The following is a 26,358-nucleotide window of genomic DNA, read 5'->3' as shown; positions in this document are numbered from 1 at the left end:
CCTATTTACTCAGTCAAAACCCCTCAGAATTTTGAACATGTCTAATAAATCCATCCATAACCTTCTCTGCTCTTTGAAGACCAATCCAAGCTTCTCTAGTCCTGCCACATTGATTTAAACTCTCACCATCTGTCAGTAGCATGTCTCTGTCTCTAGGCTCCAAACTACAGTGCTTGCTAAGTGAGGTATTTACAAACTGGTGCTCTTTTTAGATTTATTAGGTTCTATGGTAGTAAATACAGGAATGCGGAAACAGGAGAAGGGTTTGTTCTGTTATAAACATTAATTACTGTACACTGTAGCCATCTCACATTTTAATGATTGGTTGTATTGAATTTCCACACCCCAATGCATTCCTACGTGATGATAATCCTGCCACATCCATTTGCTGTTTCTCAGTATTATTGTCCCTTTGTAAGTAATTCCACGTAGATGCTTTATCCTATTTTCATTTTTAATACAAGAACAGGAGTCCAATGACATTGGATGTTTCACAGGGTATACAGAGTGGGTGGATGCTGATAAATGTGCAGAGTGGGGGTGGGGGGAGGTGACAGATATGCAGAGAGGGGCGATTGATATGGCCAGGGAGGACAATGGATATGCAGAGAAGTGGGACGGGGTGATGGATATGAGGGGGGGTTACGATGGATATGCAGAGAAGGGGGGGGATGATGGATATGCAGAGAAGGGGGGGGATGATGGATATGCAGAGAAGGGGCAGACGATGGATATGCAGAGAAGGGGAGGACGATGGATATGCAGAGAAGGGGAGGACGATGGATATGCAGAGAAGGGGAGGACAATGGATATGCAGAGAAGGGGGGGGATGATGGATATGCAGAGAAGGGGCAGACGATGGATATGCTGAGGGGACGATGGATATGCCAAGGGGACGATGGATATGCAGAGAAGTGGGGGAGGGGTGGTGATGGATATGCAGAGAAGTGGGGGGGGGGTGATGGATATGCAGAGAAGTGGGGGGAGGGGGCGATGGATATGCAGAGAAGGGGGGGTGATGGATATGCAGAGAAGTGGGGGGGTGATGGATATGCAGAGAAGTGTGGGGGGCGATGGATATGCAGAGAAGTGTGGGGGGCGATGGATATGCAGAGAAGTGGGGGGGCGATGGATATGCAGAGAAGTGGGGGGGGCGATGGATATGCAGAGAAGTGGGGGGGGCGATGGATATGCAGAGAAGTGGGGGGGGCGATGGATATGCTGAGGGGACGATAGATATGCAGAGAAGTAGGGGGCGATGGATATTCAGAGAAGTGGGGGGGGCGTGGATATACAGAGAAGTGGGGGGGCGATGGATATTCAGAGAAGTGGGGGGGGGTGATGGATATGCAGAGAAGGAGGGGCTGCAAATGGTATATGACAGGGGCGATTGATGCACAGGTGGGGTAATGGATAAGTGGGGAGGGGGATGGATATTGCCAGCATATCCTCCCTCAGTGGCGGTGCCCAGAGCTGAATGCAATGCTCCAAATACAGTCTGACAAGAGCTTTATACAACTGAAGCATAATTTCCACCCCTTTTTATCCAACCGTCTTAGTTAAAGCCTTTTAAATTTTTTTGTAATGTCCACAAGATTTTAGTGAGTTCTGTATTTGGATCTCTGAATCTCTCTGCTCCTCCACAGTTCTAAGCTTCTCGCCACTTAGAAAATACTCTGATCGATCTTTCTTAGGTCTAAAGTGGATGAACTGACAGTTCCCCATATTGAACTCCATTTGCCACAGTTTTGCCGACTCACTTTATCAATGTCCAGTTGCAATTTTCTGCTCCCATCTCCATTATTTACTGGGTCACCATAACTTAGTGTCACCACCAAACTTAGAACAGATTCCTCGGGGATATCACTGGTCAAATCTTGTCAATTGGAGTAGCTATCTCTACTCCTATCCCCTATCTCCTAACCGGTAACATTTGTCAATCGGTTGCTCCAATTGCCGTTCATTTTCGTATGTTGGGAGGGGCGATGAGACTGGTTTCTCTTTCATGGTACAGTTGTGAATCAAGCAAAATGCTATCTGAGGCTCTACCATTGGTGGCCGTGGCTTCAGCTGCCTGGGCCCTAAGCTCTGAACTTCCCCACCTAACCCTCTCCGCCTCTCTACCTCTCCTCATTTAAGATGCTCCTTAAAACCTGCCCCTTTGACCAAGCTTTTGGTCACCTGTCCTAATATCTCCTTAAGTGGTTCAGTGTCATATTTTGTTTGTTAACGCTCCTGTGAAGCACCTTGGGAGATTTTATTCCGTTAAAGGTAATTTATTATAAAAGTACAAGTTATTGTTCCTGCTGTGGTTTGCCAGTGCCTCTTGCAAAGTCTTCCATCATAACTGGTCCTTCCTCGGCCCTTTCACTTGTTCTCGGTTGTTACATCTGAACTGAATAAAAATAGAATTGAGATTAAATACAATACTGCAAATGTTAGTTATGAGCAGAATGTGGAAGAGTATCTCAGGTGAGCCATGTCTTCTATAGCTTGGGAAAGTAGTGATGTCGGGTCAATATGATGGGAGTTGGAGGGGTGAAAGAGGCACATTTCTTGGGGTTAGAGTGAAAATTTCCAAGTGGTATACAAGTAAGAGACACTGAAAACAAGGGGAGGTTTGGATGTGCATATCTAGAAGAAATAGGCACCAGAATCTTCATTAGACTTCAGAGAACAGAGGCTCAGACGGCTGATGACGATAAGTCTTGATGTTGGTCAAAGTGATCGAGCTGAATGGGGTGAAGGAGGGTTGGAGAGAGGAGTGGGAAGTTGGAATTGGAGAAGGAAGGGGGAGGGTTTTTTTTAACCAAGATCATTGAGTTGGGCAAAGGGATTAGTGTTCTCTTGGAGAATTAGCCACTGCTCTGTCAAGGCAGGAGAGTGAAGAAGTATTGACAGAAGTCAGGAGGCACCAGTGGAGTGACGTAAGCTGATTTTTATTTCGATCAAGTTCTGAACATTTAAATTATTAGTGGGCTTTGCTGAGATTACAGCACAGATAAAGGTCTTGTGGAAAGGCTCAGACAGACAGCAGAGTGCAGGAAGAGCTGAGGTGAGATGATCACTATATAAGACCGATGGGGAAGAATGAGGAGTGAAGTCCTCCAATCCAGTATTGCCGACTCCCATCCCTGTGGAGACTGGTGAGGGGGAAATGGAGGTTCACGGATGTAGCTCAGGTCTTAGCGGTTTGAGAGGAGCTGGTGGCACAATGCAGCCTCTCCAGACAGGTGAGCTGGTGGCACAATGCAGCCTCTCCAGACAGGTGAGCTACTGCAGGTGATGATAAGGACAGAAGCAGAATGGGCTGGGAAATCTGAAATGCAAACAGAAAATGCTGGAAATACTCTGTCTGGAGAGAAAAACAGAGTTAACGTTTCAGGCCAGTGGCCTTTCATCTGAACTGGAAAAAGATGTAATAGGATTTAAGAAAATACAGAGGCATGGAAAGGGGAGGAAAGAACAAAAAGGTAGGTCTGTGATAGGGTGGAAGGCAAAAGGGAGTTGTAATGGGACAGGTAAAGAAGCAAAAGATGGGTCTAGAGGAGGTATAAATGGCAAGAACAGAATCATTATCAACAGCTACTAGGAGCAGGAGGAGGCCATTCAGCCCTTCGAGCCTGTTCCACCAATCAATGAGGTCATGCCTGATCTGTGACCTAACTCCATATATCGCATTTGTCCCATATCCCTTAATACCTTTGGTTAACAAAAATCTGTTATTCCTAGACGTAAAATTAACAATTGCTCTAGCATCTTCTGCTATTTGCAGAAAAGAATTCCAAATGTCGACCACCCTTTGTGTGTAGAAGAATTTCCTAACTTCACTCCTAAAAGGCTTGGCTCTGATTTTAAGGTTATCTCCCCCAGTTCTCGATTCCTCAGCCAGCAGAAACATTTTCTCTGTGTTGTCTGAGAGCATAGGAGTGGTGGTTATATTGGAAAGTTTTTGAATTCAGTGTTGAGTCTGGGACAACACTAGCAGAACAGGCTGTCATTTATGGGTTCATTTACTTGAGCTTTCTGTGATGTTGCTGAAACCCTCAGTCATACCTTTGTTAACTTCCTGACTTGACTATTCCGCTCTTTCCTGGGCCGGCCTCCCATCTTTAACACTCTGTAAATGTGAACTCATCCAAAACTGGGCTGTCTGTGTCCTAACTCACCCCGTGCGTACTGAACAGCATTGGCTCCCAATCCAATGCTAAAATTTTCGTACTAGTTTTCAGATTCCTCCGTGGCCTCGCCCCTCCCTGTCTCTGTAATCTCCTGCAGCTTTACAACCCTTCGAGATCTTTGCACTCCTCCAATTCTGGCGTCTTGTGCTTTTTACTGCTGTACCATTGGCAGTCATGTTTCAGCTGCGTGTTTCCTAAACTCTGGAATTCCCTCCCTAAACCTCTCTGCCTTTCTTCACATGCTGCTAAATGATAACAAGTCCACGTGATTAGGATTGTGAAAAACTGGACCAGTACAATCTTTCCTATCTGACTTCACGTGTGCAGGAGTTGCGTAGCTAGAAGGAACTGGGTGTGTTTTGTTGAGTGTGCATTCTCAGATAACTTCTTGTTGGAGCTCAGGTTTGTGATAAGGGGAACAAAGTTCAGATTCCAGACTTTAGCAGGTCCTGTGAGATGGCGGGGGAACTAGAGAGTGAAAAGGAATTGTAAACTTCCCCTTGCTGCTGCCCCCATAGAAAGACCTGCATTTATATAGCGTCATTCAGGAGCTCAGGACATCAAAAGCACATTACAACTAGTGGAGTACTTTTGAAGTGTAGACACTCTTGTTATGTAGGAAGTACAGCAGCTAATTTGTGCACAGCAAGATCCCACCAACAGCAATGAAATAAACGATCAGTAATCTTTAATGATGTTGATTGAGGGATAAATATTGGTCCAGGATATTGGGGAGAACTCTCCTGATTGTCTTCAAACAGTCGCCATGGGATCTTTTACACCCACCAGAGAGGGTAGGCGGGGCCTCAGTTTAATGTCTCATCTGAAAGATGGTACCTCAGTACTGGCACCGGGAGTCTGGATTTTGTGCTCAAGTTTCTGGATTAGTACTTGAATCCATGATCTTCTGACTCTGAGGCGAGAGTGCTACCCATTGAGCCACAGCTAACGATAAAAGGGTGAATTAGGAACAGGAAGAGGCCATTCAGCCCCTCAAGCCTGTTTCTTCATTCAACAGATCAATTGATCTGACTAGTGCTCAGCACTGTATGAGACAATTTCTTGATGCGTTAGTTTGTGCTGGGCCATTTAATCTATGACCTGGTATCTTCTCTTTTTACAGGCACCAGCGTACGTGCATGTACTGTGTGGTCTGGGATTATTTATTTACCAATCCTTGGATGCGATTGACGGAAAACAAGCCAGAAGAACCAACAGCAGCTCTCCGCTTGGGGAGCTTTTTGACCATGGCTGCGATTCCTTTTCCACAGGTACGTGAGGTAGAGGAGCAGAGGATCTGCCTACAGATGCACAGATCACTAAACGTAGTGACGCAGGTTAATAAGGCTGTAAAACACAAAGTGCTGGGGGTTTTTTTCCAGAGGAATAGAACTGAAAAGCAGGGAAGTTCTGTTAAACTTGTGTCGAACTTTGGTTGGACCACATTTGGGAATACCGTGCACAGCTCTGGTCTCTATATTATAGAAAGGATATGGAGGCACTGGAGAAAGTGAAAAAATGATTTACTCGAATGACTGAAACTGAGAGGTTATAACTATCAGGACAAATTGAACTGGCTGGGGCTCTTCTGTCTAGAAAAGAGAAGACTGAAGGTGACCTGATAGAGGCCTTTAAAATTATGAAAGGGTTTGAGGTGATGCATTTTGGGAGGACTAACAAGGCAAGGGAATATACAATGGATCGTAGGACCCTAGGAAATACAGAGGGTCAGAGGGACCTTGGTGTACTTGTCCAGAGATCACTGAAGGCAGCAGCACAGGTAGATAAGGTGGTTAGGAAGGCATATGGGATACTTGCCTTTATTAGCCGAGGCATAGAATATAAGAGCAGGAAGGTTATGATGGAGCTGTATAAATCGATAGTTAAGCCACAGCTGGAGTACTGTGTACAGTTCTGGGCACCACACTATAGGAAGGAGGTAATTGCACTGGAGAAGGTGCAGAGGAGATTCACCAGTATGTTGCCTGGGCTGGAGCATTTCAGCTATGAAGAGAGACTGAAAAGGCTAGGGTCGTTTTCCTTAGAGCACAGAAGGCTGAAGGGGGACATGATTGAGGTATACATAACTATGAGGGGCATTGATAGGATAGATAAGAAGAAACTTTTTCCCTTAGCGGAGGTGTCAGTAACCAGGGGGCATAGATTTAAGGTAAGGGGCAGGAGGTTTATTATTTTTTATTTAGAGATACAGCACTGTAACAGGCCCTTCGGCCCACCGAGTCTGTGCTGACCAAGAACCACCCATTTATACTAACCCTACAGTAATCCCATATTCCCTACTACCTACCTACACTAGGGGCAATTTACAATGGCCAATTTACCTATCACCTGCAAGCCTTTGGCGGTGGGAGGAAACCGGAGCACCCGGCGAAAACCCACGCGGTCACAGGGAGAACTTGCAAACTCCGCACAGGTAGTACCCAGAATTGAACCCGGGTCCCTGGAGCTGTGAGGCTGCGGTGCTAACCACTGTGCTGCCGTTTAGAGGGGATTTAAGGAAAAATTATTTCACCCAGAGGGTTGTTGGAATCTGGAACGCACTGCCTGAAGGGGTGATAGAGGCAGGAACCCTCACAACATTTAAGAAGTATTTAGATGAGCACTTGAAATGCCATAGCATACAAGGCTACGGTCCAAGTGCTGGAAAATGGAATTGGAATTAGAATAGGTAGGTGCTTGATGGCCGGCACAGACATGATGGGCTGAAGGGCCTGTTTCTGTGCTCTATGACTCAATGATAAGGTAGACATAGAGAAGATATTTCCACTTTGGGAAAGTCCAAAACTCGGGGCCATAAAAAGAAGATAGTCACTAATAAATCCAATAGGGAATTCAGGAGAAACTTCTTTACCCAGAGAGTGGTGAGAATGTGGAACTCATAGATGCATTTAAGGGGAAGCTAGATAAATATTTGAGGGAGGAAGGAATATAGGGAGATGCTGATAGGGTGAGGTGAAGCAGGGTGGGAGGGGACTCATGTGAAGCATAAACACCGACATGGACTGGTTGGGCTGAATGGTCTGTTGTCTTGCTGTGAATACTTTGTAGTCTCATTCCAACTACAGCAGTAACTGCTTTTGTTGAAGTGTTGACCAGAATAACACGAAGCTGATTCAAAGAAAGCAGGAGATCAAAATTGGGTCAGAGTTTGTTTCTGCTCACCTTAAAAGCCATCGTTCCCTGTGAACATTAATAGACACTCTTGTAACTGAAATTAGAGAGCTGTCGGTCAGCGCTCTCATTGTGATTGAACTCTGTTGCTCCTTTTTTTCTTGTAGTTATCGTTGGTTTGAGTACCTGCCTGGCCATTCACCTGGGAACGGATTCCGACCTGATGTTTTTCTGCTGCTTTATTGGCCTCTTTATGTTTTATTGTGCTCACTGGCAAACCTACGTTTCAGGGTCTCTACGATTTGGCAAGTAAGCCCACATGTTTTATTCATCTGTCCTACCCCCGGCTTATTCTATATGCAGGATCTGCCCATCGGGATAGTTCTCTCTTGTGTGTGGAAGTTAGGGGCAGCTGTGTCCAAGAATGCAGATACACGGACAAAGAAAATGCAGAAGTAACTGACACAAGAGTACAGAGCAGGACATTGCCTACAGATGCATTTCTCAGAGAAAACACTTGGAGTACTGCGCACAGTCCTGGTCTCCTGAATTAAAAAAGGATACAGAGGCACTGAAAAAGTGCAAGGAAAAGATTTATGACTGATACCAGAATTGAGTGATTATACCAGTGGGAAAGATTGACCAGGCTGGGGCTCTTTTCTCTAGAAAAGAGAAGACTGAAGGGTGACCTGATAAGAGGTCTTTAAAATTATGAAAGTGTTTGATAGAGTAGACTGATCCAAAGTGCTTGCACTTGTGGGGGCATCTAAGACGAGGGGGCCATAAATATCTGATAGTCCCTAATAAATCCAATTGGGAATTCAGGAGAAACTTCTTTACCCAGAGAGTGGTGAGAATGTGGAACTCAGTACCACAGGGAGTGGTTGAGATGTACAGCAGAGATGTATTTGAGGGAAAGCTAGATAGGTGCATGAGGGAGAAAAGAATAGAAGGATATGCTGATAAGGTGAGATGAAGACGGATGGGAGGAGGCACCTGTGGAGCATAAACACTAGCATTGAGCAGTGGGGCCAAATGGCCTGTTTTGTGCAGTGCATTTGATGTCATTTCTAAATTGCAAGCAGGCGCTGCTCAAAGGATGACAGCTTCGAGTGAAAAACTATTATTTAATCACGGCACAGGAACAGGCCATTCGGCCCGTCGTATGTGCACTGGTGTTTTTTTCTGCACAAGGCACCAATCTAATCCCATTCTCCCACTCACTCCCCACTCTTTAATATCCCACCCATTAATATCCCACCCAGTCTAATCCCACTCTCCCCCTCACTCCCCACACCCTTTAATATCCCACCCAGTCTAATCCCATTCTCCCACTCACTCCCCACTCTTTAATATCCCACCCATTAATATCCCACCCAGTCTAATCCCACTCTCCCCCTCACTCCCCACACTCTTTAATATCCCACCCAGTCTAATTCCACTCTCCCCCTCACTCCCCACACCCTTTAATATCCCACCCAGTCTAATCCCACTCTCCCCCTCACTCCCCACACCCTTTAATATCCCACCCAGTCTAATCCCATTCTCCCACTCACTCCCCACTCTTTAATATCCCACCCATTAATATCCCACCCAGTCTAATCCCACTCTCCCCCTCACTCCCCACACTCTTTAATATCCCACCCAGTCTAATTCCACTCTCCCCCTCACTCCCCACTCTTTAATATCCCACCCATTAATATCCCACCCAGTCTAATCCCACTCTCCCCCTCACTCCCCACACCCTTTAATATCCCACCCAGTCTAATCCCACTCTCCCCCTCACTCCCCACACCCTTTAATATCCCACCCAGTCTAATCCCACTCTCCCCCTCACTCCCCACACCCTTTAATATCCCACCCAGTCTAATCCCACTCTCCCCCTCACTCCCCACACCCTTTAATATCCCACCCAGTCTAATCCCACTCTCCCCCTCACTCCCCACACCCTTTAATATCACACCCAGTCTAATTCCACTCTCCCCCTCACTCCCCACACCCTTTAATATCACACCCAGTCTAATCCCACTCTCCCCCTCACTCCCCACACCCTTTAATATCACACCCAGTCTAATTCCACTCTCCCCCTCACTCCCCACACCCTTTAATATCACACCCAGTCTAATCCCACTCTCCCCCTCACTCCCCACACTCTTTAATATCCCACCCAGTCTATTCCCATTCTTCCACTCACTCCCCACACTCTTTAATATCCCACCCAGTCTAATCCCACTCTCCTGCTCATTTTTCATTATTGTACAGTTTTGATGTGTTTAATTGTGGAAATGCAAAATTGGATATATACTTGAAAAGGAAAAGTTTGCAGGCCTACAGGGAAAGAGCAGGGGGAGTGGGACTGATTGGACAACCCTTTCAAAGAACTGGCACAGGCACGATGGGCCCAATGGCCGCCTCCTGTGCTGTAATATGCTATGATTCTCAGATCTTGACCCATTTAAAATAAATGGTGTTAAAACCTGCTTAATAATAACACAAATGTGGAATTTAGTGCAAGCGTGTTAGGCATTTGCAATCAATCTGTGAGACTGGAACTTCTTCCCTACTTTGTGTGTGCCATCTTGTACCTGGGTGTATAACCAACCTACCGCGTAAACTGTAACAATATAGAGAGTGCATGTTACTAAAGTGACTTATTGTGTTTCTGCGCACATGCAGGATTCTTGTACGTAATAGCTGAGAGGTCAACGCTTACAAGTACAGGTTAATTGATGGGGAGACTCTTTCCATCCCACCCACCCGCACAGTCACCCACACTATGAAATAGGCGATTGGCACACAATGCAAGAGGTGTGGACTGCCTGCCTGAGATTTCCTAATTCATATGTGTCAGGCAGCTGAGGCTTCCCAGTTGCTGATAGGAACCTGGGAACAGGAGGAGGCCATTCAGCCCCTCGACCCTGTTCCGCCATTCAGTGAGATCATGGCTGATCTGTATCTCAACTCCATTTCCCCATATCCCTTAATACCATTGGTTAACAAAAATCTATCAATCTCAGATTTAAAATTGCTACTCTAGAATTAGTTGCTAAGTGTTTGGTTCAGTCAGTGACTGATTGACTATACATAAACTCACAGTAGTTTTAACCACTGATCTCTCTATATCCGATTAGAGTTGATGTAACTGAAGTTCAAATCTGCATAATGCTCATCTTTTTCTTGTCTGCCATTGGAGGACCTACTCTTTGGGATTACCAGGTGAGCTTTACTTTAACATAGCAATGTTTGACTACGTTTGTTGATGAGCTACAGTGGGAGATTGAGCTGTACCTACAAAGAAAGAAATGTATTTATTGATGTTGGGTATTTTATGTCCTTGGCCTAGCGAATTCTTTCTGAAGTGCAGTCACTGCTGGAATGCAGGGATATGAAGCAACCAATTTGCACACAGCAAGATCCCACATTCATCAGTTTTACGTTGCATTAGTCCAAGGCCAAGCATCAAGCCCAGGTTTCTAATCTCCGTCACAGTATGCGCTTTGTATCCCCTTCACCTTCTGAAAGCTGTATGTTCACATAGGCTGAGAGAATGAGGATAGGTCCGTTGCTGTGGACGTCTGTGAATCTCATGTCAGTCTGCTCCAGATGCTTTGGAGATAGAGCTGAGGTGGGGGGGTCTTGGAGCAAATCCCCATAACCTGTTCCCCCAACCCTCCATCACTCCCCTCTTCATACCTTGTTTCTGATTGGCTGTGCACGATGATTAGGATTGTAATATCATTGTGGACCTGTCAGTATCACTAGAGAGTGGAGTGTAAATCTGAGCTGTACCAGACTGGGGTTGGATTACTATAAAAGTGGGACCCTCAGTTACTGTTTATGTCCTCCCACTGCGCAATCCCCCTGTTCCATTCTCCCGCTTTTGAATTACCATTATTGCTACTCCTGTCCTGCACCCTGACCTGGGGAATGTCACGAACGGCTTCACCTGGCAGGCTCCAGGGCCAGCAGCGACAGGGCAGGGCTGCTTCTGGCACTTCAGCTTCCCTCCCACATAAATCCAGTCACACCCATCTGCAGCCTAACTGCAAAAGGATAGCAGTCACCCTGGCTGAAACAGAGTCAAAGACGTGCTTGCTATAATGCAGAGGACCGAGGCAACTGGCTAAAACTCCCCTTCCTGTTTTGGTCTCCTTATCTGAGAAAGGATGTTCTTGCTATAGAGGGAGTGCAGCGAAGGTTTACCAGACTGATTCCTGGGATGGCGGGACTGATGTATGAGGAGAGATTTGAGTCGGTTAAGATTATGTTCGCTGGAGTTCAGAAGAGTGAGGGGGGATCTCATAGAATTCTATAAAATTCTAACAGGACTTGACAGGGTAGATGCAGGAAGGATGTTCCCAATGGTGGGGGAGTCCAGGATTTGGGTAAACCTTTCAGGACTGAGATGAGGAGAAATTTCTTCACCCAGAGAGTGGTGAACCTGTGGAATTCACTACCACAGAAAGCAGCTGACACCAAAACATTGTATGTTTTCAAGAAGGAGTTAGATATAGCTCTTCGGGTGAAAGGGATCAAAGGATATGGGGGGAAAGTGGAAACAGGTTACTGAGTTGGATGATCAGCCATGATCATAATGAATGGCGGAGCAGGCTCGAATGGCCTACTCCTGCTCCTATTTTCTATGTTTAACCTGCAGAGAGTTATTTTTCTTACATAGGATGTAGGCATCGCTGGCAAGGCCAGCTTTTGTTGCCCATTCCTAATTGCCCTTGAGAAGGTGGTGGTAATTTATTGTCAACGCAACTTTAGTTGCTGTGTGATGTGGGAAGAGTAGTTTATTTTTTGCTCTTTATGAAGGGATCATCTAATCATACCTGTACAGTTAGCTTGAAATAAGTGCAATTGTTGGGGGTAATTATTTTGCTATAAATTTACCATTATTTTGGGTTGGGTCAGTCTGTGGGTTAGTAATATTCAACATTAAAGATGTGTGTTTAAAATATGTAGTGTTAATGACATTTGGTATCTTGGCTTTGTAAACTCCCTGACCTTTATACTGAATGTCCTGTCTCTTCCTTGTTGGCAAGTCAGTGGTAGAGCATGGCTACCCAACCCGAACCCGACAGGACCCGACGACATGTGTCAGGTTGCTCTTCCGGGTCTGGCATTCGGTCTCGGGTCAGGTTGGTCCGGGTCGGACAAGCTCTATCACCACCTCCGGTAAGTGGCTCCAATGTTGATGTACTTTTTGGACTTGAAAGATGATTTTGTTACAGTTTTTTTAAGCTTGTGCAGATAAGCAGCAAAGTGGAAAATGGAAGGTAGGTTAACTGATGGTCGGGTCAGATGGGGCTCGGGTTGGATGTGCTTCTGTCGGGCTTGGGTTGGGTTTCATTTGCAGACCCGAGCTGGTCTTTAGTCAGTGGGGGATAATCACAGGGATCCTCTCATTTACCCATTGCCTAGGTGACCACAAGGTGCATTATTCATCGTCAAATGTACTTGTTCTGGAAATGAGGCACCTTGGCGAACATTCTTCTTTCCGCCAACACCATTAACTGGTCATTTGCCGCATTGCTAAAGTGGGATCTTGCTGTACCCTAATATTGCTGCCACATTCTATTAAAACCTATCTCTTTGACCAAGCTTTTGGTCGTCTGGACTAATATCTCTTTATGTGGTTTGATGTCAGCTTTTGCTTAGTAGCACTCCTGTGAAGCCCCTTGGGACGTTTTACTATGTTGAAGGTGCTATATAAATGCAAGTTGTTGTTATATGTCATTGACCTCTCCAGAGTAATTCATTGTATGTGAATTGGTTGGGGGGGGCCGTGATTTAAGAGGTGTCAAAATGCACTGTATAAATGCAAGTTTGTTCACTCCTCCCGAATCACATTTCTCATTCCTTTTCCTCTTCCTCTATTAAAGGGTTAATTACCTTGCACATTTTGCATTCTACTATGTGTTACATATCTCAATTACTCGATTATGAGCGATCTGTAAGGATCATTTCTGTTACATTTCAAAGGAGTACAGAGTATCTTGAATTAGGAAAGAAGTATTTTGAAGGAATAGGAAAGATCCACAGCTCTGTGAACTGGCTACAGGGAAGATCTCATTACGGTTAATCATTGTTACTGTCTAACCAGCTATTCCCAGTTCCTGCACTGGTCTTGTTGGTTTTATTCTTGTTTTTTTCACCTCCTCTGCTCAATTAGAGCTGATGGTGGCCATGTTTGGGTGTTCATATATAGAATGTACAGTACAGAAACAGGCCATTCAGCCCAACTGGTCAGCACCAGTGATGATTGCGCTACACAAGCCTCTTCCCTTCGTCTCCCCTTTATAAAGGATGATATAGTAAGCTCATTCTTCTTGGACATCTCACCTGAGTCTCAGTTGTAATTTGTCTTACTTTCTGTGTCCTCTCGAGCAGTGATTGGAATTCATTTAAATTTGGAAAGTACTACCCTGCAAGGCAGGAAAAGATTTATTATCTATTTAAAAATAAGATTCCGGTCCTTTGATCTCAGGCAGTGGCTCTATTGCATCAGGAGACCCTCCCGTGTTACAAGCTATTAGTTGCTTGTAACTGGGGCAGAACTACCTCATTGCGATGAAATTTCATTTATATGTGCATTCCAATGTGGTATTGATGCAAACTTTGTGTTGCTTACTTTTTTTTTGTTGTGTTTTGCTGCCTCTGGATATTCCCCTTAAAACTTTACACGGGATGGCTAAAGAAAGGTAATAAGTTTTTCTAAGTTTGTATTGTAATGATACCGACTGATGGCGTTTTTGAGTTCTGCAGGAACAGTGCTTCAGTCATAAATAGATAGTGGCTATGTTGTGTGGGGCACTCACACACATTTAATAGTGTCACAGTTGATGTCACATACATCTCTTGTTTATTATTTCTTCCAATAAAGATTCCAGTAGTAGGACTCAGATTGAAGATCCTGCCCGTGTTTGGAATTATAGCAGGAGCAATCTATTCCTGTACCAATTACTTCCGGGTCATCTTCACTGGCGGGACAGGCAAAAATGGTTCCACAATAGCGGTACGCAGATCTAATGAATAATAACAGATTTTCTACAAATTATTACCAATCTGTAGCTGCTGGTGTTGATTGTTGCATTCTTCGTTTTTTTTTCTAGGGTACCAGTGTTCTTTCACCTGCCTTACACATTGGGCTGGTCTTAACACTGGCTACAATGATCTACAAAAAATCCACTACACGCTTGTTTGAAGATCATCCGTGCCTCTATGTTTTAACATTCGGATGTGTAGCTTCAAAAATCACAAACAAATTAGTGGTACGTTAATTTCAAGCAAATCAAAATGACGAGCGTTACCTCTATTTATTGGGTGTCTTCTTGAGAAGGAGGAGGTACCAGAAAGGTTGGCTATGCTTAGGGTAGGTAAGTCACTTGGTCCGGACGGCTTACATCCCAGGTTGCTAAAGGAAGTGGGGATGGAGATAGCGGAAAGGCTTGCCATAATCTTCCAATCTTCCCTGGATATGGGGAACGTGCCAGAGGATTGGAGAGTGGCAAATGTGACACCCTTATTCAAGAAAGGCTGTAAGGGCAGTCCTAGCAACTACAGGCCAATTAGTTTAACATCAGTGGTGGGTAAAGTTTTAGAAACAATAATCAGGGGAAAAAATCATCAGGCACTTCAAGAGGTTCGAGTTAATTAAGGAGAGCCAGTGCGGATTTGTAAAAGGCAGATCATGCTTGACTAATTGAATTTATTGATGAAGTAACAGAGAAGGTTGATGAAGGGAATGTGGTGGATGTTATCTAAGAAAGCGTTTGACAAAGTACCCCATGAAAGACTGCTTAACAAAATTGAGGCTCAGTGTCCAACTGAATTTTAAAAATTGGCTTAAGGGCAACAAACAGCAAGTCACAGTAAATGGTTGTTTTTCAGACTGGAAGATGGTAGACAGTGGTGTTCCCCAAGGGTCAGTGCTGGGAACACAGCTTTCTTTACTATATATAAATGACTTGGATCTTGAAATACAGAGTAGAATTTCAAAATTTGCCGATGACACCAAACTTGGAGGTGTGGCAAACAGTGAGGATGATATGAACTGCCTGCAACAGGACATAGATAGGCTAGCAGAATGGGCAGAGGGGTGGCAGATGGAATTTAATACTGACAAGTGTGAGGTAATGCATTTTGACAGAAGGAATAGGGAGAGGCAATATAGACCTAATGGCACAGTTCTAAAGAGTGTGCAGGAACAAAGGGACCTGGGAGTGCATGTGCATCGATCTTTGGCAGGACATATTGAGAGAGTAGTTAGTAAAGCATATGGGATCTTGGGCTTCATAAATAGAGGCATTGAGTACACAAACAGGGAAGTTATGCTGAACATTTATAAAACTCTGGTTAGGTCCCAACTGGAGTATTGCCACACTTCAGGAAGGATGTGAGGATCCTTGAGAGGGTGCAGAGGAGATTTACCAGAATGGTTCCAGGGATGGGGGTTTTCGTTAAAAGGTTAATTTGGAGAAGCTGGGATTGTTCTCCCTGGAGCAAAGGAGATTGAGGGGAGATTTGACAGAGGTACAAGATTATGACAGGTTTAGATAAGGTAGACAAGGAAAAACTGTTCCCATTAGCTGGTGCAAGGACAAGGGGACACAGTTTTGGGCAAGAGATGCAGAGGGAGTGTGAGGAAGAACGTTTTCATGTAGCAGGTGGTAATGACCTGGAACCCGCTCTCTATGAGGGTGGTGGAAGTGGAGACAATCAATGATTTCAAAAGGAAATAAACTTGCAGGGCTACAGGGATCAAGTAGGGGAGTGGGACTGACTGGATAGCTTCGCAGAGAGCTGACATGGACTCGATGGGCCAAATGACCTCCCTCTGTGCCATAAATGACTCTGTGACTGAATAGCTATTGGAACTCCAACTCCCATGACTCAAATCCTCATCACCTGATGACAGCCTGTTCTCTCACAGGCTGTCCCAACCATTACTTCATGAAACACTGGCTCTCTCTCTCAGGTGTGCAGAGCAGAATTTGCTCCGTTCTGATTGTGTTTTCATACAGATTTAACGTCATTGGCAAAAGAACCAGAGGGGAGATGAGAATTATTTTTTAATGCTGTGATTTGTGATCTGGAACGCGCTGCCTGAAAGTGCAGTGGAAGCAGATTCAACAGTAACTTTTCAAAAGGGAATTGGTTGAATACTTGAAGGGGAAAAATGTGCAGGGCTATGGGGATGGAGGGGTGGGGAGTGGGTCTAATTGGAGAGCTCTTTCAAAGAGTTAACAAAATGGGCTGAATGGCCTCCTCCAGTCCTGTATGTTTCTACACTCGCACTGTTTGATTATGGTATTCTCATCTTTATCAGAACACTTGGAGCAGCTGGCAACCCTCATTTAATGAGTGCTGCCTCCCAAGGGATTGTTTGGATCATGTATCTACTGCAGTGCACCCACTTTGTTTTTTCATTGTGTATTTATGCGTAACACTGGTTCTAATTTACACTTGTGCCAGCTGCTGCAAACTCTAATAAGACAATGTCTGGCAAGTTTATGTTGGTATAAGTTTTTAACTGCAATGGAACAAACTCCCCAGAGAACGGAATTGGTTTTGAGGATCGTTTGATCAATATCTGTTAGGAACATGGGAACAGAAGGAGACTATTCAGCCCCTCAAGCCTGATCCACCATTCAGTGAAATCATGGCTGATCTGTGACCTTTGCCCCATATCCTAGGTTAACAATAACCTATCAATCTCAGTTTTAAAATTAACAAATGATCTAGCATCAACTGCCATTTGCAGAAGAGAGTTCCAAACTTCTCACCACCTTTTGCATGTAGAAGTGTTTCCTAACTTTACTCCCAAAAGCTCTGGCTCTAATTTTTAGGTTATGTCCCCTAGTCCTAGACTCCTGAGCCAGTGGAAATAGTTTCTTAAATAGTTGAGAAGAGGGTTGAAGGATTAGAGAGATAGTATTGCTGCTTGGTTATTTTTTACAGGCGATATGTAAAGGAAATTCGGTACCTGAAGCAGGAGATTAAAAGGAGTATGCAGGCTAGAATAATCAAACATGGGTTCAGATGGAGTCGGACTGCTGAGTTTATCTCATTCTCGATAAATACTTGAATAGGAAAAAAAATTGCAGGGAGGAGTGGGACTAATTGGATAGCTCTTTCAAAGAGCCAGCACAGGCACGATGGGCCAAATGGCCTCCTATGCTGTATGATTTTCTAATATAATGGAATGCTTACCAAATTTAGACCTGACATAGGTCTGCATACTGGACACCACTATTTCAGCAATAATTATTAAAGAAAGACCTTTTCCTATTGATTTTGTAGGTGGCACATATGACAAAAAGCAAGTTGAAACTACAGGACACAGCATTCATTGGGCCCGGACTGCTGTTCCTGAACCAATACTTTAATAGTTTCATTAATGAGTACTTTGTACTATGGGCAGCTATGGTAAGTACCTTACTTTGATTTCTTTGAAAAAGGTATGAAGTTAGACAATTCAAAGCATTGTTACTTCTTGTGTGTTCCAAAACCAGGTACCTCAAACCTTAATGTGAAATGCTAAGCCCATTCTATCTTCTGTTATCCATTGTCATATTGGAGGTAATTTGTAGTCGAAATGTGGTGTGACTATTGAAATTCAGGCCATTTGTCCACTTTTTGCACCCAGCACAAATGGTATAAGCAGAGTGATACCACTCTTGGTCACCTCCAGATACGGTGTTTTTCTATCTTTCTCTAATTTGCTTCTATACCTCTTCCTCCGTCTCTCTTCACTGGTGGACATTGTATAACAAATTCAATAACAGTTCCCTTCTTATTACTTAGCACTAATCAAGCATTCAGCTTTTGGACCATCTTAGGAACAGGAAGAGGCTATTCAGCCCCTCCAACCTGTTCCGCCATTCAGTTAAATCGTGGACAGTCTGTATCCTAACTCCATTACCCACCTTGGTTCCATAACCTTTAATACCCCTGCCAACAAAAATCTACCAATCTCAGTTCTGGAATTTTCAGTTGAGCCCCCAGCCTCTAAAGCTTTTTAGGGAAGAGAGTACCAGATTACCACTACCCTTTGTGGAAAGAAGTGCTTCCTGACATCACCCCTAAATGGCCTGGCTTAATTTTTAGGATCTATTCCCCTGTTCTGGCTCCCGTCAACAGAGGAAATAGTTTCTTTCTATCTGCTGTTACAAGAGGTTTTATTTTTGTACTAAAATCCTAGAATTCTGTGTGGTTTAAAAACTGAGAAAAGGATTTTTTGCTCAGTAGACGTTGACCTGCAAAAAGCTGAAATTTTTGGATGTTGACTCTACAAAAGAACTGGAGAGCAGACAATTTCAAGAAAACAGTCAGGGGTTTTGACCTCCTCAGAGCAACACTTTGAATAACAGAGGAGACGCTCTGTCTGGTCATGTGATCTGCTCAGGAAGGCTTTTTGCTTTCACTTTGGACTTATTAAAATCAGTGAGTTGGACAAAGAACAGGCATTTGAAATTCGGTTTCCGACCTGCTTGGAGATCAAAGTGGAAGATCCAGAAAAAGACCTCTCTCTGTAAAGGAGACTTGCATCTCTTGAAAAGAAACCCTGTATTTGAAAGGTGGCAGATTCCTATAAGCTTCCTGCCTCTGAAGAATTCCTGCATCCAGTGTGATTCCTGTTGCCTCCTGTGTTTTGGCAAATCCTGGAACCTGAAGGAAGCTTCTACTGCTATACTGCTGCTGTGAGTCCTAAGCAGACCTGTTGCTACACCCTTGCTGAAAGACCTATGTGACACCTGCTGTAGCCGAATTGCCTTGAACCCCTACTCATCACAGGCTGTTCACCAACCTCACCTGGAGAGACTTCGAGTGGCATCCGACTATCCGACTCTGGAACACCTCACTCAACCAAAGATTTCCTACCAGAGCATGACAAACTGATTTATTCTATTATTCCTAAGAAACATCTGTAAACCAAAATCCTTTTCCCCGGTTAACCGATTTTTTTGAATGTATGTGTGCATGAGGGCTAGGGCAATAAGGAGTTTTTCATATATATAGATTTATCTCATTAGTAGTTAAGATTTATTACTACTTTTCTAATAAATAGTTAATGTTGTTAAGAAAGCTGGTTTGTGTGCTTTATTCTGGGGGACAAATAGTGTTTAATTTGGCTATTTTTGGTAGGTGGGAACATTTATTGATATGCTGTGACCTGTGGAGCAGTGGGACTGAATTAACAGTGCATTACTCCCGCCTCAGTCGTAACACTACCCGATCATCTTAAACACTTCAGTTAGATCATCCCTTAATCTTCCATTCACAAGTCTAGTCTCTGCAAGCTGTCTTCATAATTTTAGAAATAAAAACAAAGTGCTGGAAATACTCAGCAGCTCTGGCAGCATTTGTGGAGACAGAAACAGAGTTAATCTTTCATCAGAATTCTATTTCAAGCACTTTGGTTTTATTCATAATTTTAGAGGTGAGCTCTCCCCTCGAACCAAATCATTTGATTTTTTTTTTAAACCAGCAAATTCCAACCCTGATGCATCCAAGCAATGGAAGTTAATAAGTATCTGAGGTTCTCTAATAAGTGCCCTCTAAACCAACCTTTGTCCACCCTTCCTAGTCACTCCTCCATTGAATGCTATGCTTTATTTTTCTATATTGAAGGTGTTATCTCAGTGTAAAGGGCTGGTGTTGTACTGGAACATTACCAAGACCATCATCTTCTTGCTCTGTAATATCACCTCCACCCTCCCGCCTCAGCTTATCTGCTGCTGAAATCCTCATCCATGCCTTTGTTGCCTCTCGACTCAGCTATTCCAACACACAGCTGACCAGCCTCTCACTTTGTACCCTTCATAGCTTGAGCTTATCTAAAAATCTACTGCCCTTATCCTAAATCGCACCGATCAATCACTGATCAACATTTGCTCCTGGTCAAGCAATGCCTCAAGTTTTTACATTTTCCTCCTTGTTTTCAGTTTCCCTCCATTACCTCATCCCTCTCTATCTCTGTAACCCCCAGCCTCCCGAGATATCCGTGCTCCTCCAATTCTGACCTTTTGAGCATCCCCCGATTTCCATCGCTCCACTGGCCGTGTCTTCAGCTGCCTGGGCCCTAAGCTCTGGCATTCCCTCCCTAAACCTTTCCACCTCTTCCTCCTCCTTTATGACACTTCTTAAAACCTACCTCATTGATCAAACTTTTGGGCACCTCTCCTAATATCTCCATTGTGACTCAGTATCAAATTATGTTTGATAACAACCTTAGGACATTTTACTGTGTTTAAAGGTGAGGTATAAGGTTCATGAGATGAAAAAATCTGAACCCTGTTTTGATTCTTTTCAGGTCTTCTCCATGTGCGATTTGCTGATTTACTGCACCTCTGTCTGCATTCAGATCGCATCACACCTTCACATTGAGGTCTTCAGAATTCCACATCAAGCTCCTGAGCAGGTTCAGAACCATCATGACTGACAATTTGCCCAAAAGGAGGAGGAAGAGATGGAAAGGGACCACACAAGTGAAAACAAACCCTTATCTAGTAGCAGAAATCCTGATCAATTGCTAAACCAACAAGATCTTATTAATCTAGAAGGGCCTTAAATTATCACAAATTATTTCAATATGATTTCATGAAGAATGAGAAGAATCTGTTTTAATTCCTCACCCACCCTGTATTGTCAAATTTACATGCACAAAATTCTAGCTCCAAACTTGCACATTTTTACAAAGCTCAATATTGTTTCCATCTATGTTTATATGCGAGGCCCTGCAATTAGACTCTTAATGTCTTAAACCTCCATGTAAAAATATTGCTGAGTGTGTCGTGATACACCAGGCCAAGTGCTGGGACGGTCTCATTGAGAGAGACCCTACCATGCAATGTGGCATTGAGGCAGTCACAAGCAGAGCTGTGCTAAATTAATTAAAACTCAATATCCAGATGATCTTGGGGAGGGTGATGGGAGGAGAGAGGAGATCAGTCAGAATCTGATTCGTTCCTTTGTTGCTATCCCGTTATCACTTCTGTGCAAGTGAAGAGAATCAAAGTAAACTGTGGGAGACCAACCTTCGATTTATCTGCCAACAACATACGGTCAAGCAAGGTAGTTTCCTTCTGGATAACAGCACATTGTAACACCAGCAGGATAATGTCATCTGTGCTTATAAAAGGGGAACATTATATTAATGCATATACAGTTGAATGCTAATATTGTTTTGTGTATGGCCAATTTCCTCCTCCTAATGGGCAAATTTCTGTGTTTGAATCAGTGTAAGCTACTGCTGTGTAGCTCTCAATCTATTTTAATTTTGCTATTTGTTCTGTAAGACAGCATTAGAGAGATGGTCAAAATGTGATGGTGAGTAAAGGTTGCGTATGAGTAATGAAGCAGTTTCTCAATGTAGAAACATTTTACTTTTTTCTACACAAAATTTTGTAATATAATTTTAACCTCAAGTCTTGTTCTGTGCAATATATTTAACCTGACAATGCAAATACCACACACTGCTTTCTGAATAGAGCACCAACTCCAACAACCTGATATTTCTGTCACTACACGTTCAAATTAATATGAGGATGTGTGGGAGGTGGGTACCTATAGAATAGAGTAAGGTTTGGAGACCAATTTAATAGCCAGAGTTTTCAAGAACTTAGATATGAGTAAATTCCACTGTAGTTGTAACAGTTGGTGGTGTTCGATGTGTTGAGACAAAGAGAAGGTTTACATTATATAATCACTATTCTTCATTGTCGCTGGGTCAAAATCCTGGAACTCCCTCCCTAACAGCACCCACACCATATGCACTACAGCAGTTCAAGAAGGCAGCTCACTGCCACCTTCTCAAGGGCAATTAGGGAAGGGCAGTACTGACCTCAATAAACATGCCAGGTAGCTTGAATGTGTAATTTTTTTTAAAAGAAAAAACTAGTAAAACAAGCAACGTAAACCACCTGCTCACTACTCGAATAAGCAGCCAAATTTGGCCAATGTTAATTTTAGCTGTAATTGTTTAGATTGCTGGTATATCCTGTTGTCTATTCCTAACTATTAACAGGCTAAGTAGTGGAGTTATGAGTGCACATAATGCAAAAGCAAAATCAACCTACTGACTGCAATGTTACTAAAACTTTCTAACTGTAAAAGTGGCACTCCTCAGGTTTATATATATATTTTATATATTATATATACAACAACCTTTTTGCTTTTTGGGTGGGAAAATTATTTAATTTAGCTCTTGGCAAACACTGTCTCTTTGTATTGTCTTTCTACCTTTTATCAATTAAACAAAAAAATTAAATGTACGTAAATGTTTTTGTCTCATTAACTTTGCATTGTACAGAAATATAATGGAGCCGTTTATGAAGGACTTGGTTTTCAACAACAGCTTACATTTATATAGCACCTTTAACGCCATATTTGTATCTAGAATGTATCATATACAGACATAGGAACAGGAGGAGGCCATTCAGTCCCTCATGCTCATTCCACCATTCAGTGCGATCATGGTTGATCTATATCTTAACTTCATTTCCTTACCCAACAGACATTTCTCAATCCCAGCTTTGAAAATTTCAATTGCTGCTCAGTCTCAACAGCTTTTCAGGGGCAGTCCCAGATGTTCACCAGCCTTTGTTTGAAGAAATGCTTCCTGACATCATCCCAGAATGCCCTGGCTCTAATTTTAAGGTCAGGGAGTAGCTCCTTTAGTGATCCTTTAATCATCATAAACGCCTCAATCAGATCACCCCTTAGTCTTTTATACTCGAGGGAGTTATAAGCTTAGTTTATGTAACCTGTCCTCATAAGTTAACTCTTTTAAGCCCTGGGATCAGTAGAGTAAGGTGCTCTATTTGGAGTGCCGACAGGACTTTTACTTTCTGGCTGGGTCTAATGGACTGATCCCATTATAAACATGTGAGGACGTGACATACAGACTCACAAAGTCTATCACTGCAGCTTGTCCAAAGAATAGCAGACCCAATTTTAACTCCCTTCACCTGGCAGAAATTGGAGTGGGGGAGGGAAAGGGGACAGTTGAAATAAGGGCAGCAATTTAACATTAAATGACTAAGCCATTACTTTGGGTAAGATTTTCAGGCTAGCTGCTGCCTAGTTATAATTCATCCAGTTTTATACCAAAGTTAGATTTGCATAACGCTTTTGATTGTACATTCTGTATACACTACTTTCATAATGTCTTCCATTTAAGATGCTCAGACTGCCGCTGAATGGTATTGCTTCCTTTTTGGGTAGGTGTAATAATTTCTTGTTTTACTAGGCAGGTATAAATAACATGCAGCTGTTCCTTTACTCTCTCTCTCAACTCTGCGATACTTTGGCCTAAGTCCTGACCTGATTCAGAAATTCTAGCTTGTGCAAACGCTCCCTGTAATAGTTAGTATTTTTAATGTTCAACAGTAACTTTGCAATCTTTTATCTAATAAAAAATTGCTATTGCTGCATACTGTCTGCGTAATTTGTGGCAATTTTTAGACAAAGCATTTTTGTAGCCACTTTTCGGTACATTATAACAGTAAGCTGGTTAACTCGACTAATCCAAACTTTTCAATATTAATACTAATCTTTATAATACCCTGCATAAGTTCCTTAGGGGTTTGTTAAAAGCTGCAGCTAATATACAGCAATTGAGTGTAACTTGAATACATTAACTGTATTATGTTGCATAGGTATACATTGCAGCTCCCAACTCCCTCAGAACAACATGAGCTGAAGAGACTTGCAAACATTCGCCATCTTTTGTTGCTGTGTCACGTGAAGGGGAGGATTGTTATAACATTTATGAAGTGGATGACATAGAAGTTTACACATACTTTATTTTTTTAAAAACCGTGAAGATGTTCCTGATCTTTACAAGAACATGACAATCAATGACCCATTGGGTAAATTCGATTTTTGTATTAAATCGTTGCTGGTGAAAATTTTTTAAACAAGTACATTTAAACTGTGCTTCATCATATGTATGTTGTGTGTGCACATTTTCTTTTCTATTTGGCAAGCTACAGGATACATTTTATTCACTGTCTATCAATCATAACCTTGTTCTGTAAAGTAACCATCTTTCAAATTTCTTGTTGGGATCCAGTTAAAAGGATTGCATTGTTGTGTTTTGGGTCTTTCAGGTTCTGCAAGTTAAAGTACTTTAATTATGAACTGTTTCATTATTTATGCAAACTTGATATAATCAAAGAATTAATGCAAGATTGTCATTGTTATCCGGACAACTTTTAGATATTTCCAGTAAACATTTAATAAAATGTATAATTTCCCCTCCTGTGTATCGCAATTTATTTTTTCCTCCCATTTCTAACTATTGTCCATTGCCATCTGTCCACTGGATTCTAACAAAGACACAAAAGTTCATCTGTTCATACAATCATATGCCACAGTGGGAGACCAGTTGGCCCCTCATGACTGTTCTAGCTCACTGAAAGAGCGATCCAATTAGTCTCACTCCCCCTGCTCTTTCCCCACAACTCTGCAAGTTTTATCCTTTTCCAGTATTTATCCAGTTTCCCCTTTGAAAGTTACTATTGAATCTGCTTCCAACACCCTCTCTCAGGCAGCACAGTCCCAATCATCACAACTTTGTATTTAAAATACGCTACAGATCTTGGATTAATCGCTGTGCATTTTAATGTAAAACACTGAAAAGCATTTGTTTTTGGTCTGGCCTCATTCAAACTTAACACAGAAAGCCAATTGTTTGTGGGGGTAGGACGTCGGGGTGCAGAAAAACAAGCTAATGAAAGAAGGGATTCAGAGGGGGAAAAAAATTGCAAAGACTAAAAGAACTGCAGACTCTCAACTGACCAACACTCCAGACTGTGAATGTTCAACCAACATGGTAATTGCCCTTTGACAAATCTTGCTGCGCTTGCAAAGCAAAGGTCAGTATTTACAATATAAAACTGTTCATAGTTCATGCATAATCCACTGGTGTTTATTATTTACAGAAGTTTCCAGTATAAAATTGTACACCGCTGGAAACTACAGAGCACTCACAGCTTGGCTGAAGGCACCAAGGAATAGGAGGATATGTTGATGGATTGAGATGAAGAAGGTGGCGTATAAAGACTGGCATAGATTAGTTGGGCCTGTTTCTGTGCTGGAAAATTCTATGTCATCTAATTCTCAGTGATTCATGCAGTGTTCACAAAGATGCTGAAAGCTAATGGAGTGCATGACTAAATTCTGGATTTTACCCATGATGTGTACTTTTGCTCCAAGATCTGTGGAAAGGTGGATGAGACACTCATATTGAAACAGGAGGCAACTGAGTTTGTAGACAAGCTATCCATCCTATTCTATGTTCTCATCAACAATGCGTTAGCTGGGATTGTATAAAATGGGTTTTATTGGCAGCAGTTTGAGCACAGTTCAGGCTGGGGAGGTGTTACTGAGGGAGGGGTAAGGCCATGGAACAATTTAGACAGATGGATGAGAATTGTGCAGTAGTTAAGGCAGCAAGAACAACATTTATATAGCACCTTTAACATTGATAACACGCCAGGGTTTTTAACTAACAAAGTTTGACAGTGAGCCACATTTGGAGATATTTGGGCCAAAAATTTGATCAGAGTTAAGTTTTGAGGAGCGACAAAGAAGGAGAAATGGAGAGGCGCAGAGCAGGATTGAAAAGTTGTGCCAAATCGTGACTGCAGCTTAAATGTTCCTGCAGAATTTATAGAAGGAGCAACAAACACGGGCACTAATGAGGTTTGATGGAGGCACTACATTGAATTAGTTATGGACTTCATGGGCCTACTTATGTTTCTCTCCTTTTGGTATCATTTAAAGGAATTGATAGCCTACAAATGATCTGAACTATCAGCACTGGTTTGATCAAAATCTATATCTTAGTCTGGAACAAAGGGCTCTGCACAGTCACACTTAGGCTTTGAACCATCTTGAGAATGAAAACGTTGGATAGAAACACGGCTGGGCCAGAGCGCACAGAAATTCCAGGCCTTCCTTCACTGCTTCGTCACCTTATTTCAATAGATAGAAGCACAGAATATTACAGTACAGAAGGAGGCCATTCAGC

At 42.9% G+C, this 26,358-nt stretch overlaps 1 protein-coding gene across 1 annotated transcript in view; it reads left to right on the top strand.

Annotated features, from left to right (window-relative positions):
* The window catches only part of chpt1 (choline phosphotransferase 1), a 31,140-nt gene extending 6,560 nt beyond the window's left edge, over positions 1-24,580 (top strand). Inside the window, 9 exon segments of the mRNA XM_068050156.1 lie at positions 5,305-5,452; positions 7,481-7,622; positions 10,445-10,529; positions 14,203-14,334; positions 14,432-14,590; positions 17,622-17,747; positions 20,635-20,742; positions 23,981-23,996; positions 23,999-24,580. Coding sequence (XP_067906257.1) covers positions 5,305-5,452; positions 7,481-7,622; positions 10,445-10,529; positions 14,203-14,334; positions 14,432-14,590; positions 17,622-17,747; positions 20,635-20,742; positions 23,981-23,996; positions 23,999-24,024 — 942 coding nt within the window. The 3' untranslated portion in view covers positions 24,025-24,580.
* The last annotated feature ends 1,778 nt before the right edge of the window (positions 24,581-26,358 follow it).

Source organism: Heterodontus francisci, chromosome 18 (genome assembly GCF_036365525.1).
Source record: "Heterodontus francisci isolate sHetFra1 chromosome 18, sHetFra1.hap1, whole genome shotgun sequence".
Lineage (NCBI taxonomy): Eukaryota > Metazoa > Chordata > Chondrichthyes > Heterodontiformes > Heterodontidae > Heterodontus > Heterodontus francisci.
Note: the sequence above shows the minus strand (reverse complement) of the source record. Positions and strands in the feature narration are given on the sequence as shown.